This window comes from Chelon labrosus, assembly GCF_963514085.1.
Source record: "Chelon labrosus genome assembly, chromosome: 8".
NCBI lineage: Eukaryota > Metazoa > Chordata > Actinopteri > Mugiliformes > Mugilidae > Chelon > Chelon labrosus.
In genome coordinates, this window is record NC_140358.1 from 10,340,010 (window position 1) to 10,354,207 (window position 14,198).

Below are 14,198 nucleotides of genomic sequence, written 5' to 3' on the forward strand. Positions count from 1 at the left end.
TTTTTTTTTTTAAATATGTCCTAATAGTTCAGTGCCATGTTCAAAACACTCTATTGAGAATTTCAGTTGTTTTCTGCTGTATCCATTTAATAACTTTCTGCTACTGTGTAATTAGAAATGTTTATCTAAATCAGAAATCTCATACTTCTGCATTATGAAAACTAGTTAATTAGACTTTTGGTATCATACTCAAGGCAGATTTCATTGATCCACATAAAATCAATGAAAATATCCACAAGAGCAAATAATGTCCATAAAAATATACACATTTAAATACTTAACACAAACCCCACTAGATTTGTGTACTATAACAGGAAAAAGCTATACACTTGTACGGTTTTCATTTACCTGATGAAATCCAAATAATGCTAAGGCACCTGCGTAGTTTACAGGATAGAGATATTTTTTGTTGTTCAGTTGTCCGCTTACAATCATGTCAGTCTTCCTCAGCAGCTGGGGTTTGCACAGTCATCATGAGGACATGTGTCCAACCTCATACATTTCCAACTGACCTTGAGAAGTGACTGAAAGCTCCAGACAGCAACTTTATATTCAAGTTTTATACTGAAGTGAAATGTTTCAGTTGTGTGACAAAATATATTTTATTGTTGAAAGCAAAACAACTCAAGATGAACATCACTGGTCGAGTTTCTTTATTATATAAATGTGTAGTGATTTCTATACAAATGACCAAAAACTCAGGTTACAACGAGACCAAAAACAGCATCATAACATCAGAAGTCTGGCTGTTAAAACAGTTAACATAACTCATCTATATCGTTTTTATTCTAAACAAAAAAGAATAAAAATAAAACAAAAAGGCAAAAATAAAATTACTTAAGATTTTATTTCAAATTTTGATTCAGCTCTTCATTTTATGAACGCAACATCAGGGATCTTGCCTTCAGACTGAAAAGGAATAAGAGGCATATTAGGGCCTTGGCACAACAACAATTATGTCCCTAATGTGGTAAAAATAAAGAGATGATGACAATAGAATCATTTTACCTTTAACTGAGTGAAGATCTGTGCTGCTCTGTTGAAGTCCCACTCATTATCTTGCAGGCACCTGCAGCAAATGAGCGATTAGACCACTTAAATTAATTTAATACATGATATCTTGCAACACCATCATCTTGCACCATCAACACCACATGAACAAAAACCTAGACCTACTTTTGGGACCATTCCAGGTTCATGCCTGACTCCAGTGAGAAGGCTGTGAGCATCTCTTGCTGTGGTGCTGTGAGGGTCGGGACGGGACTGGAAGATGGAGTTGGGGCAGGAGCCACAAAAGCTCGGCGGATCTCTTCTGTTGTGGCCATTCGGATAAAAAGCTGGTCGTTGACGATGCACAAACTGTCACAGGAGGAACACAGAAAGATGAGGTGTGAACATTTTGCTTATATCAGGAGATGATCAACTTCCTCTTCTTCAACGTTTGCTACGTATTTTCAGTCAGGGTCAATACTTTCTTTGCACATTTTGGCACCTCATATGTTGAAGAAAAGTACAGTCCATTTAGCCAACATGGTTCCAGGGTTTGATGAAATTCATTGCATCTGAGCTTAACATGACATAACAAGTCCAATGACTGGTGTTAAAATGTCTATTTGTCTAATAATTTAGTTAATTTCTTTTTACAGAAGACAGGACTGAGACGTTTGTTTTATCTAGTTAACCGTATTGTCATCATTGTTCTTAACTTAGTAACATGAAGGCAATAATTTTCTTCAGGCATAATATGAAAGACAACAGGAAGATGATACAAACCACTGGGAGCCATGTAAACTTACCCAGAAGTTCCTGCTGGGACTGTAACAAAGACTCGAGAGAAGGCCATTGTGGATTCTCGGGATTTACCATCAACAACAACTGAAAAACACACAAACGATACATAAGCAACAAAATCAACACTTTTTATATTGTACTGGATAAGAAATAAGAATCTTAGATCCTTGTGACTAAACCACTCACCTTCTTTAAAGACTCCGCTCACTGTGAATGACAGTAGTGTGCTCTGTGAACAGAAACCATTTAGCGGAGTTAGAACAGGGAAATAATTCATAGTGAGAGAAGAAGGAGGTGGTCAAAAGATAAACATCAACTCACCGTCCAAGTGTTTACGTCAATCGTAAAGGAGGCGATGTCGTGCTGAGTCTTTGGCAGCTCATTGAGGAAAGCCACCACGTTCAGCCGTGTGTGCTTCAGCAGTCGAAACCGCATTGCTGAAGGACACAGGATTCAGAGAGAGAAATGTTAGGAAGAATCACAAATATATTCAGTCTGTACAACAGAGACACGACGGGTGAACAGCTCAACACAGAAACTCACTTGAGTCTTTGAGCCTCTTCAAGTTTCGACTGTCTTTGTGATACTCTCCCAGACTGCTCCTAAACACCAGGAGAGGGACAATCAATGTAACTACAGCGCAGGAGAGAGTTCAGGGCTAAAGGCAGCCAGTGATGGGTTGAACTTTACTGAAAATGATCTAATAAAGGCACTGGATGTCCTGATTGGCATCAGGGCAGACCAAGCTAAGCCTGATCTTTCGCATTTGTTTTACAACTGCTGTGTACAAAATCCAAATGTTAAAGAATGTGAACGTCTACTTTGAGGAAGTAAGGAGAAGAATTCAATGTTAAGGAGGAAAGATTTCTGTTGTACATTGCATAGTTTTATAATGCTGGTCTAAGTAGAACTATGATTTAGCATTTGTTGTGACTGTTAAACTAACAAATTAAATTTGTTAGCTGGTTATTTTGTTAAAATCATTCATATCCAAATGTTGCATGATAAGAGCCAAATAGGTTCTTTGGTGTCATGTATTTTGCTCAATGAAGAAGGTACTAGTGTGGTAAAATAAAATGAAAAGTAGTAGTAATAGTTTGGAGAAGGGTATTTTTTGTAATGCATTGCAGAATTCTGGAAGACAACAAGTAAGAGAAAAGATTTTATTTAATCAACAGAAGGCCATTTTTGCCAAAAGGCAAAAATACTACTACTACTTGGCCGATTCTCAATAATATTCAGGATCAAATACAGTGCTATATAGTGTATGTTCTTACCTGGAGGGGTTCTGGGTGGAGTACGGTGTCGTGAGGGAAAAAGAGGCTCCATCATGGTAAGCATCCAGGAGTGGCTGTCTGTCCCCAGAGTCGTATATACTGTAGTACCTGCAACACAGTCGTACAGTTAGTTTCCTTACGTTTGCTTCGTTATTATCGCCATTATCTTTGACTGTTGCGAGACAATTTTCTATATAAAGAAGTAGAAACTTACTGTTGCAAGAACCGAAGGATGTGAGCCTTGATTTCATCAGAGCCAAAGCAGCTACCCTGAATTATCAAACAAGAAGCTTTTGTCAGGCACATGAAGGAGACAAGGATTGTATTGAGGCTTTTAACCAGTAGGAGTACAAAGTAGTTTAAAGCATTATTATTGAAATTAACATTAATGGAGTGGGTATACTGAACATCTGGTACACACCTGAAGGTAAATTACACCATTAATACACTCACCTTGCATGGAGGGATAGTAGTAGGCGTGTCCACATCGAATCCAATGGGTGGAGGGAGATCATGACCATCCTGAAGGAAATCACACACGAAGAAAGATAAATGAGAGATAAATAAACACTGGTGGTCCTTTCTATCACTTTGTAGTCTTTGCTTCACTGTACAGATGGTGAATACTAAATTCAAGACCAAAGAAAATTTACAATTAAAACATGTGAACTTACCAGTTTGAGAAGCCGGGGAAACCTCTCCCGCACGGCACTGGTACGGGAACAAAAACCAAGAACAGCAAAGTTAGCACAAGAAACCAACCCCCCCACACACAAATAAATAAGACTTATTATGACTGTCAGTCATACCAGTTGATCCATTTAGCATCGCTTTATGCCTTTCAGTTGAGATTTTAAGCTGCTATACTTTGAAAAACATTTGGGAGAATATATGCATGTACAGGTGGGCGAAAAAGTAACTACAACCATGGCCACAAGGGATTTAATGTTCTCTGTATACACGCAAATCCACAAATTGACATAAACGCTCTTAGTTTCATGCGGTGCCTTTTGACTTCTCCCACCCAGAGTGTACTTACCAGCAGGTATACTCACCCTCTCCCCCAATATGTTGATATACACAGATCTGACATGGAGAAGAAAAACAACCACACTTTTCTAGGAACACACACACACACACCAACATGCAGAGTTCCACGATCTACCAGACTGTACTGGAAACCAGCAAGCACATCCATCTTGAGTTAGGAAAAATAAAAAGGTTATGCTTTTCTGGGAGAGAGGTGGTTACCGCCAGTCTTGGGTTAACTTCCCTCCCACACACTGGCCAAGATGTTGGGGAACAGAGGAGTTGATGTCACCAAACACAAGGTCTGGGGGGCAAAACGCAATCTTCACAGATACAATGGCACAAGTAGCCTAATATTTAGATGACATGCCAATCATTAATCATCGTTTGAGCGATTCCGCCTTTGTCCTCACCCTTGATTATCACCAAAGAAAGAACCTGAGAACAGAGTTGAACAAACAGGACAGCAGGCCTCAAAGTGAGCTGGACCCAGCAGTCCCACCACTCATCCCATAGTCTCCCTTGATGCACAAACAAAGTAGTTACATGTTAAGTATCTCACCTCGAAGAGATTGTCCCATCTCTTCCTAAACCAGCATCACTAAAGTTACTATGGGTATTTCATTTTCCTGACTAATTTGTGTCCAAGCTTCTGGTTACAGAGGGACTTGAAAACCATTATACATTCAACTAGATTGATAATTATCCTCTCTGCTTACTGAGATTATTCACCGAGCTTCTCTGTACTGGTCACAGCCATCAGAAACTGGAAGAGGAAATGTTTTCACCTTTTTATTCATTTGACATTTTCAGGCAAAACTGAACTGTCAATCTCCAGTTCAGAACGTATTGCCCTCAGAGGTTAGTATTTGCCAAACTCTCCACTTCATTCACTGAACAGCAGGGGCCTGTTTTAGGCGAACAAGATCAGACTTGGTGGAAGAGACAAGTGTTTTTTCTCCATGGCTCATGATTGGTCATTGATAATGACACAAAACCCCCTCCACCTCAGCCCAACGGCTTCACCTGTGGAGTCCCGTCTTCTCAGTTCCTTCAGCACGCTCTCAATGAGTATGAACTCACAGGGACTAAGGCCGAGTAATCGTGACTGTGCCTGCCTTAGGTTGTCCCGGGGTTTCGAGGTGGGATCTTACCCGTCATGGGCTATCCAGCCTTCCATACTCGCCTGTTACAGGGGGCCGAGTGGGCATGGGTGCTATGAGGTGAGGGGAATCATTGGCTGTGGATTCTCTTGGTTTCATCCAAACATCTGTGAAGATGAAAATGGATGGCCCTCTCTCCAATACAGAACCTACACTGCTTCACAGCACTGCTCAAGATTATTCTGGATTCATACTACTGAAATCATTACATGGTATATTAGAGTTGTTATGCAAAATATATTCTTTGTAAAATCTTTTTTTAAAAAGTGTTTCTTCTCATTTATAATTATGTGCAGTGTGACAGTGTTTCACACTGGTTTATGGGACAACTAATCAGGATGTCAGCAGGGGAGTGCTGGGTAGAGCGTCACCAAGAACCATGAAACCAAGAGGAGACCAAAGCTCAAAAGGACGTCCCACAAGAAGCTGGAACTGGCAGAGAAGATGGAAGGGGGTTTAGCAAGCTGAAAAGAAAACACTGTTCTGTATTGCAGGTGGATGTCCTCTCAGCAACATTTGGAAGTAAGAAATGTTTAGTTTCCAGTGTGAAAAGGAAACGTTAATCATCAAGACAGAAGCAATGTGAAAAACAAATAATTGTTCTTTTAAAATGTCCAGATGCTTAATGCATAACTGTACAGTATACATGTGCGCAAGTGCACGTGTAGGTTACTTGAAGTACACTGTACATGCATGACTATATGCAGACTTAAATCAGTATGCAGGTAGGTATAAATATATGCATGTTATTATGGTTATTTTTTTCCTTCATCTTCAAGCTTATGTGCGATGATGGGGTAGCTGGGATGGTTTTGGTTATACATCCATCAGTGATTTTCACAGTTCCAAATAAATAATAACTTAATATTAACAACAAAAAGTGTTTTTCACCACCGTCTGTCTCTCACAAACACACACCTGGACTCAAGTTGTTAGTGAAGGTCAACTGGTTCAATGTTCATCATACTGGGGAAATGGTTTCAGTTATTGCAGAGCCATTTTACATAGAAAACACAAAGGTAGGTGTGATCTTCGTTTGTAGCAGGCTACTGCATGCTTCTGTTATACAGTAGAGGCTTCTGGACACTCATACAAACAGTCACACCACTGAATTTTCACCATAAAAAAGTTTACTTCTCACCCCCCTAGAATTGCTGACTGACCTGATGTATGAGGCCTGGTCCTTGAAGAGGTCAGACAGAGGGTTCCCATTCAGCCACAGCTCCACCAGCTTCAGGCCTTTCACCTTGTCCAGCTCCCGGTCTGACTTCAGCTGTAGAGAACAGAACGAGATTGTGTGAGGAACATTTAAAAATTATACACACTAATTGGAGTGGGAAAAAAATGTTTGACAAGAAAGCAGCCAGACTCACCTCATTGCCGGAAAGGTTGAGAGCCTTCAGATTAGGCACCTTGGTAACCAATTCAGTGAGTTCATCCAGTTTGTGAATACGGTTGTTACTCAGATTTAAGCAGGTAAGCTGGTAAAAGGACAGAAGACTGATCACACTCACACCCCTATAGTTCATTATCTGTGCTTATTTCAAGATAATCCAGCTGTATTAATCAAAGTATTAATATTACCTCAGGAATGTTTTCTCCAATGATCTTGATGACAGCTTCCATGTTTGTCTTCCTATTCAAGATCAGTTCAATGTTTTGGGACGCCAGGACTGTCACATAAGATAAATCATAAATAAAATACACACATATACCACACAGGAAAATAATTCACAGCCACATATTTAGAACAATAAAAACGTATGAAAACATAAATACCTGGGTCTGTTCGGATGTCGGCCAAATTCAGTGCTTGCTGGGAAGCGTCAAAACGGCTTACCATGCATTGCTGTGAAAGAGATCCATTCAATATGAGAAACATCATCAGAACAGCAAAACTTCCAAGAGAGAGAAATTTCCTCCTAACTCATTAATGAACTCTTCATTCTTATTGTATTAATACATTTACAATTCCTCTCTTCACTTCTGCTAAATCAAGGACCTCAGAAAGGAAAGCCCACACCATTTCATTTGCAAATTAACTTGTCAATGTGCAGTGTATAATCAGTCACATTAAATTAATCTGGAATTACATTATTTCTGACACTTAAACCACTGTTTTAAAATGTATGTGATTTAGATGGCTTCTTGCTTTCTCTAGCATACCTTCAAGTGCACCAAGTGTTCAGGCTTCAGGTCAGACTGGAGGAAGGCTGGTGGAGCACTGTTGTTGACGTGCACTTCCACCTTAAAGAAACAAAAGACAGATTGACACCTTGATATATTCCACACATAATTCAATTTTAGATTAAGTGTGATTTATTCACTACAGGAAGGCAGTTGTTGCAAAATTATTCAAAGACAACATAAAAAACGTTGTGCAGCGTAGCAATTATCTGAGCTGAAACCAACAGTTCTGCGTGGTAAAATTATCTAATTGTAAAGGTAAACAAGGACAAGTTAGTGAGTTTTCCATTTTTATCCCCAACATACCTTATAACCGTCTGTGTCTGTGATCTTGTGAGAACATTTGTGCAAAGCACTGGCAGCAGACGAATCATCCACATAAAAATGGACCCTGTTATGGTCAACATGGTACTGGATAGACAGGGATAAAGAAACATAGAACATTAGAATTTATTTAAAATTTGTTTCCTAATTTGCCTCTGGGAAATGGATTTAGGTTAAAAAATAAAGAGCAACTAATTTTTTTGCAGAATCATCAGCACCTTGTAAGCATTTAAAAAGCACCACACATGATACTAATACAGCTAAAAGCCCAGAAGCTTTTTTCGTCAATTATATTATTTTGAGAAAAATAGTCTAATATCTATATATTTGTAATCATAAGACTGAAACTCACCTGCACAGGTGTGTAGGGAACTGTACAGATGTTTTGGAGAGCTGTCAATAACCATTTTTTCTCATACTTTCTTCCGTGTGGTATCTGTCAAACAGACAAGAAACCAAATTGTGAGTTCCTTTGATAAGACAGAAGGTTGATGTATTGATGTCTTGGGGACTGTCATGATACACACCGTCACTTTGTACCAGCCTGATCGGTTTTTCCCTCCTCCTCCAAAGCCGCCTCCTCCACCCCGGTCTCCTCCTCTGAAGCCACCTCCTCCTCCTCCACCGCCTCTACCGCCTCCCCCTTTGCCCTGTCGCCTGTCTCTGTCAAACCGTCCATCTCCTTTCCGAAAAGGTCTTCCATATGGGGTGCTTGAGAAGACACAACAAGGCAATATACTGAGACATTCTCCAGTAATTGTAGGTCCTATTCACCAACTCTGGAACTTCCTTGATGTTTCCAGAGGAGCGGAAACTTAAACAAAGTTCATCGGCCAGTGCTCGATCCAGAAAAGTGTAATTGTGTCAAAGAAACTACAGAAACAAGTGTTTCCTTTGATAGAAACAAAACTGAATTGTTAAAGGACAGATTCAAGTAAAATTTGACACCCCTACTAAAAGCAGAGGGGCCTCTGTGGATGAGGGTTGTACCAGTGCATACCACAGATACTTGATCAATTTGGGATCTGGGGAATTTGGAGGCCAGGTCAACACCTTGTGCTGTTCTTCATGTTTTTTTTTTTAGTTGTTCCTAAACCGTGTGTGTGTGTGTGTGTGTGTGTGTGTGTGTGTGTGTGTCTGTGTCAAGCCGAAATTATGCTTCCGCGTTGACACAGCGCGTCCGTGCGTACGGACCTATTACGGACCTATTGCGTCCTTGCGGACCCCCGTGCGTCCTACGCAAGGGCCAGACGCGCACCTCCCAAAAATCCTCGACGCGCGTCGAGGCGACGCAACAGCAACGCAGCAGCAACGCAGCGGCATTGGCTGTGATTGGTCCGCTAACTACATCCGCTGGAGACCGCTTTTCCGGTTTCCACTCATAAACATAATTGTCTCCTTTGTCGTGCCCTAATTTGCAATAGAAGTATTTCTTCCTCTGCTTGAATAATTTGGAGCTCCAACGCCAGTCTCTCTGTCTCGGTGTCCATCGTTCACTGTGACTACGGCAAAAGCCGGAAGGTAAATAACGAGGCGAGATAGTCACAAGAGTGTCGGTCGGTCGGTCACAAAAAACCATAGCGCCCTCTACCGGTGTGGCATGCATTTCGACACGTAAACCCCACGCAGAACCATCACGGTCTCACACTGCGTCCAAGCAACTGCGTGGCCATTGCGTGACCATTGCGTGACCACTACGCGGAAGCATAATTCAACCTTCAGGCTGCATCCTGCTGGGGATGGCTGCTGCCATCAAGGAGTGTCATTGCTACGGGGTGGGGGTGCCTCGTCTCGTCTAAGTGGGTGGTACATGTCTAAGTAACATCCTCACGAATGCCAGGTCCAAATGTTTCCTGGCAGAACATTGAACTGTGACAAACTGGTCAGTGTTATTTATTCCACTTAATCCCTGAGGTGGGAAGTAACAAAGTACAAATACTTTGTTACTGTACTTAAGTAGATTTTTCAGGTATCTGTACTTTACTTGAGTATTTCTTTTTCTGATAACTTTTTACCTTTACTCCCTACATTTGCACACAAATATCTGTACTTTCTACTCCTTACATTGGAAAAACAGGCTCGTTACTTTTTTTACCTCCACGGATGACAAGACGTAAAAGACGTGACATGATCGGACATGACTAGAGCATCGGACTAGAGAGGGAAAGTTGAAGATGTAAATTGACCGGCCTGCTGGCAATGCCTGTTGACCTGATGCTGAAGGTGCCCGTTATCAATCGATGGAAATTCACAGGGGACTGACAAACTAACAAACTGAGCCTAGATTTAGACCAGTTGCGTCATATTTGGAAAAAAAAAAAAGGGGTTTTATGCACATGCCCACAGTTATAAAGAAAAATACACGGTGTTCCTGTGTACTTTTTCTACTGGGTTGAACAGGCAGCCTGTTGATTAGTTTGAGCTCTGCTGCCATCTAGTGACTGGAGGCTTGTTTATCGTTCAAGTATCAATAAAGACACTAATACTGAACGTCGCTGCTCATGCCCACCCGAGCCCACTATTTGAGAAGTACTGGTCTAATCTGAAAAAAGAACAAATTCTGCTATGGTGTGGTTTCTGTTGCTATCATCAGCTTTTTGACGTTTTTCTGGAACATTAGCAATGCTATGGGAACACATCGTTTTGATAGTATATAGCTAACGCTAGCTAGCTCTCGGGTTCAAAACAACAACAACCCAATAACCCTTAATTTATTATTAAAAATGATCCAGATGCTCATGCAGGACCTCTGGTCAGTTCAGTATAGATTTTTCTGCTGGAACCTTTTTCATTTTGCAAAATTATCAACGGATGAATTGTTTCATTAATGGCAAAATCATTTTTACTTTTAACTTAAGTACATTTCAGAGCCTGTACTTTCTTACTTTTACTTGAGTAAAGGAGATGAATCAGTACTTTTACACAAGTATCCATACTTTTACTTAAGTACAGAATGTGAATACTTTTGCCACCTCTGCTTAATCCGTAAAGCATTATCTTATTGTATCCGTTACGTATAGCGCAGGTCAACAGTACGCTCAAACAATGCTGAATTCAATTTCACTTTACCAGTTTTACTTTTGTCTGGTTTTCCTAAGATACATCTTGTGTGGGTGGATGATTAACAGGTTTTCATACTCAGCATACCAACTCAGAGTCAGAGATTTTCTGCCTTCTCTTCCTGCAGCTAACTATAGTTTAGGGTAAACTTTCTGCGCCTCCCGCCTTCAGATGCTTGCATCAGATGCACATCAAAAGGCTTTGCTGCATGCACTACTCAAAACTGTGGTTATTTTGAAGTCGTCATTATTGCACTTGAAATAAACACAAATGCACATAATAAAATCAGCATATCAGGATCAGCACTTAATTTTGAACACTTACTATCTGTTCTGAGAGCTGTTGTCCTGAGAGCTGTCACTCATAGCGACGTCCCCATCTGTGTCTTCGAGCCTAGACCGTGGTCCAGGGCCTCCAAACCCTCCCGAGTGGCTTCCCCTTTGACGGTCTCTGCGTGATCTGTCGTACGACCGACCCTTGTGGGAGCCTCTGCCTTTACGGTTGCGAAACTGTGGTGCGGTTCGATCATCGTGCTCTGTGAGAGAAGGTGAAAGGTAGGTCATGACTTACACCAAATATAACACGTTTGATCCACACAGATATTAAACTATCCATTTATAAATCAGCACTCATGGTGACCCATTTGAAAAGAATTAACCACAAGGGCGTTTCCTATTACTTCTTAACCAATAAGGTTTTTTTTTTTTTTTTTAAAAAAAAGGAACTTCCTTGACATTAGTTAATGTAACCTACAAGTGTATTTATTTACGATACAAAGAACACTGAAATGGTCATAACTGGGTATTAAGTAAAGACTCTTGTCCAGTGTGGTTGTATCTCCAGGGAGCTGACATAATTTTACCTCCTTGGTCAACGGGATCAGTGCTTACGACCACTCTCTTCACAATAACGTCCCCGTGGTCTATAGAAACGTGGGGAAATTGCAGAGCAGATGGTGAGATCAATACAGTAGCGAACATGGTTCCTTACCGTTGTAGTAGTGCCCGCCGTCCGCCATATTTCTTAAACAGCGTCGGTTAAAAAGAACACAGCCCTGGACGAAAAGTAGTACGAGTGGGGGCTTCTCCTATGTCTTTCACGAAACACAAAGTCGTGGCCGTGGAAGAAACTCCAACATCCCAAGCGGCCCAGAGGAAACACAAAGACGACCACGACGTGCTAGCAAGCAGCTCTATAGCTAGCTTTTAGCTTAGCTTGGTCCTCCTAATGCGCGTTGACGAGAAGACGACGGAAGTTAACCTTTACACACTTAACACTTCCTGGGCAAGAAAAAGAGGCGGGTATTTAAATACAAAAACAAAAGATAATCTGTGCCCGTGCTCGAATAATACAATATAAGAAGAGGAACCGTCACATAATAAAATAAAAAGACACCCGAATGTTTTGCTAATGTTCGCTCATATAGTTGTTAGCTAAAGTTAGCATGTGCTAGCTTAGGCTACCAGGAGGTTTTCTATACCATGGACAATCATAACATCGACAGCCAAGCCAGAAGAATATGCTTCACATTAATAACGCTCGTCTACATAGGCACGGTCGAGAGGAAAACAGTTATCTCAAAATGTACCAAATGACTTGTCTGTAGGTGTTACGAAGTGCAAATAAAGATAAAGTCATATTAAAACACAAAAACGCTGCTGGGCAAATTTTCATCTAATCTGAACAAGCACGCAAAATGTTTCACAAAAAAAAAAAAAACACCATTGAAATTGGTGGTCATGGGTGTTGTGATTATTTTGTCTGCTCTGATTATATTTGAGAAGGCTGTTTCAGGCATCTAGACTTTCACAGAAGAGCGCTACCCTACACTACACTATTACACTAGTGAAAACAAATAACATGAACAAAATCCCCCTCATGACGTTGTTCAATTTATGTAGAAACAGTGTAAGAAATGTAATTCAACTGTATGATTATTTTTGAGGATGCGTTTTGTATGTACATTTAATAATTAAAAAAACAACAACATAACTATTCAAGAGGAGAGAATTTATTGCTTGATTGTTTGTTGAACTGCATTAAATTTATCCCCGTCACCTAATCGAACTGAAACTCAGTGTACATTGAAATTAGACATGTATACCAGAGTGTACATAGTCGTGTAAACAAAGGGATTCTAATAAAACAATATCGCTCTAAATCTGATCTTCATGAAGGTTATGGTATTCTGCATTTGTTTAAAATCACAGAACTGCTGATTCAACTGTGTTTTCATTTTGGAGACTACAGTTTATAGTACTATTGAATTGTATTGTGTTGTCTAAGAGATCTTATTCTACTTGGAAGAGTGACGAAAAAAAACCTCTACAAATCAGGTTGCCCTTGTATTAATGAACTGTTTCAGTTTTGTTTTTTTTATGCACTGACACATGTTTCTATTATTTTGACAACCCCATTTTATTCAGTGGGCTAGACTAAATAACAGAGACACTTTTGAGTTGAATTAAATCCAGTTTAACGGCACCGTACACTACATCCTCCAGAATGATCATACATTGAACTGCCACCTTTCTGACGCTGTTTCAACATAAACAATACCTTGTAACAGTCACAAAGGGGGGGTTTAGTGCAGGGCTGTTATACTATTATACATTTGTTTTCATTAGTGTACATAATCAACTGACAAGAGACCCCTAAATCTAAGTAACATATTAACGGCTGCCTACAATGTTAATCAAAAGGAAAAAGCGAGTAGTTATAGAGGTTTCATATAGTGCTAGAAAAATAGTTTGGATACAAACGTTTCCTGTTAATAGATAGTTGAGCATGTCCCTTTTTGTATGTGACCAGGTGATGTGAATCCTCCAGTTACTCTTAACTTCCCCCTAACCTGCTGCACAACTGCAGTGCATGCCTAGACATTTTTTTTCCAGGCAGGTGAGGCACAGGTGTCACTAATAACATTAATGAAGTGACACTGAAACAGCAAGAACAATGGCAGGCACTAATTTTCCATGCCAAAATGTCTGCAGTGCTGTCTACTGATCCTGTGCTATGAAGAGAGTAGAAGTTAATTTTGATCAATATATTGATATTCAGTAGGACAATTAAGTTTGACACAACCAGGATCCAAATGCAAGTGTTTTCTCTTTCACATTATTAGTACTTTTTCATTCAGGCGAGATTTTGTCTAAAGATTTTCTCTCCAACGAGTTAAGAGCAGCTCAACCACTGATCAGCAGCTAGGTGCCGCACCCCACAGTGATCAAGTCAATTATGCTCTAAACTCTATGCTTTAAACTCTATTTCCCTTCTGTATCTTAACATGCATCTGTATAAGAAGTTATTCCTAAATAAGTCAAATCTGGATCAGCTAATAACATGGATAAGATGAATCAGTCAAGCT

At 40.2% G+C, this 14,198-nt stretch overlaps 1 protein-coding gene across 1 annotated transcript; it reads right to left on the minus strand.

The window, feature by feature from the left end:
- Positions 1-636: 636 nt before the first annotated feature.
- Positions 637-12,070, minus strand: nxf1a (nuclear RNA export factor 1a). Its single transcript, XM_084550395.1, has 21 exons — positions 11,822-12,070; positions 11,156-11,366; positions 8,299-8,482; positions 8,124-8,207; positions 7,754-7,858; positions 7,427-7,507; positions 7,040-7,109; positions 6,845-6,933; positions 6,634-6,741; positions 6,424-6,533; positions 3,743-3,779; positions 3,522-3,590; positions 3,283-3,338; positions 3,069-3,176; positions 2,335-2,393; positions 2,113-2,228; positions 1,978-2,020; positions 1,797-1,875; positions 1,177-1,359; positions 1,009-1,069; positions 637-909 (listed from the first exon to the last, which is right to left on the minus strand). Exons 1-21 carry the CDS (start codon positions 11,847-11,849, stop codon positions 871-873), a joined length of 1,920 nt encoding a protein of 639 aa, XP_084406521.1. The 5' UTR covers positions 11,850-12,070; the 3' UTR covers positions 637-870.
- Between the last annotated feature and the right edge of the window lie 2,128 nt (positions 12,071-14,198).

What these genes read in the sequence shown, in the direction of transcription:
- nxf1a (XM_084550395.1), bottom strand. Translation starts at nt 11,849, where the DNA reads ATGGCGGACGGCGGGCACTACTACAACG. An exon ending in CTACTATCCCTCCATGCAAG is followed by an intron (nt 3,339 to 3,521) that starts GTGAGTGTATTA and finishes TTGATAATTCAG; the next exon opens with GGTAGCTGCTTTGGCTCTGA. An exon ending in ATCCTTCGGTTCTTGCAACA is followed by an intron (nt 3,177 to 3,282) that starts GTAAGTTTCTAC and finishes ACTGTGTTGCAG; the next exon opens with GTACTACAGTATATACGACT.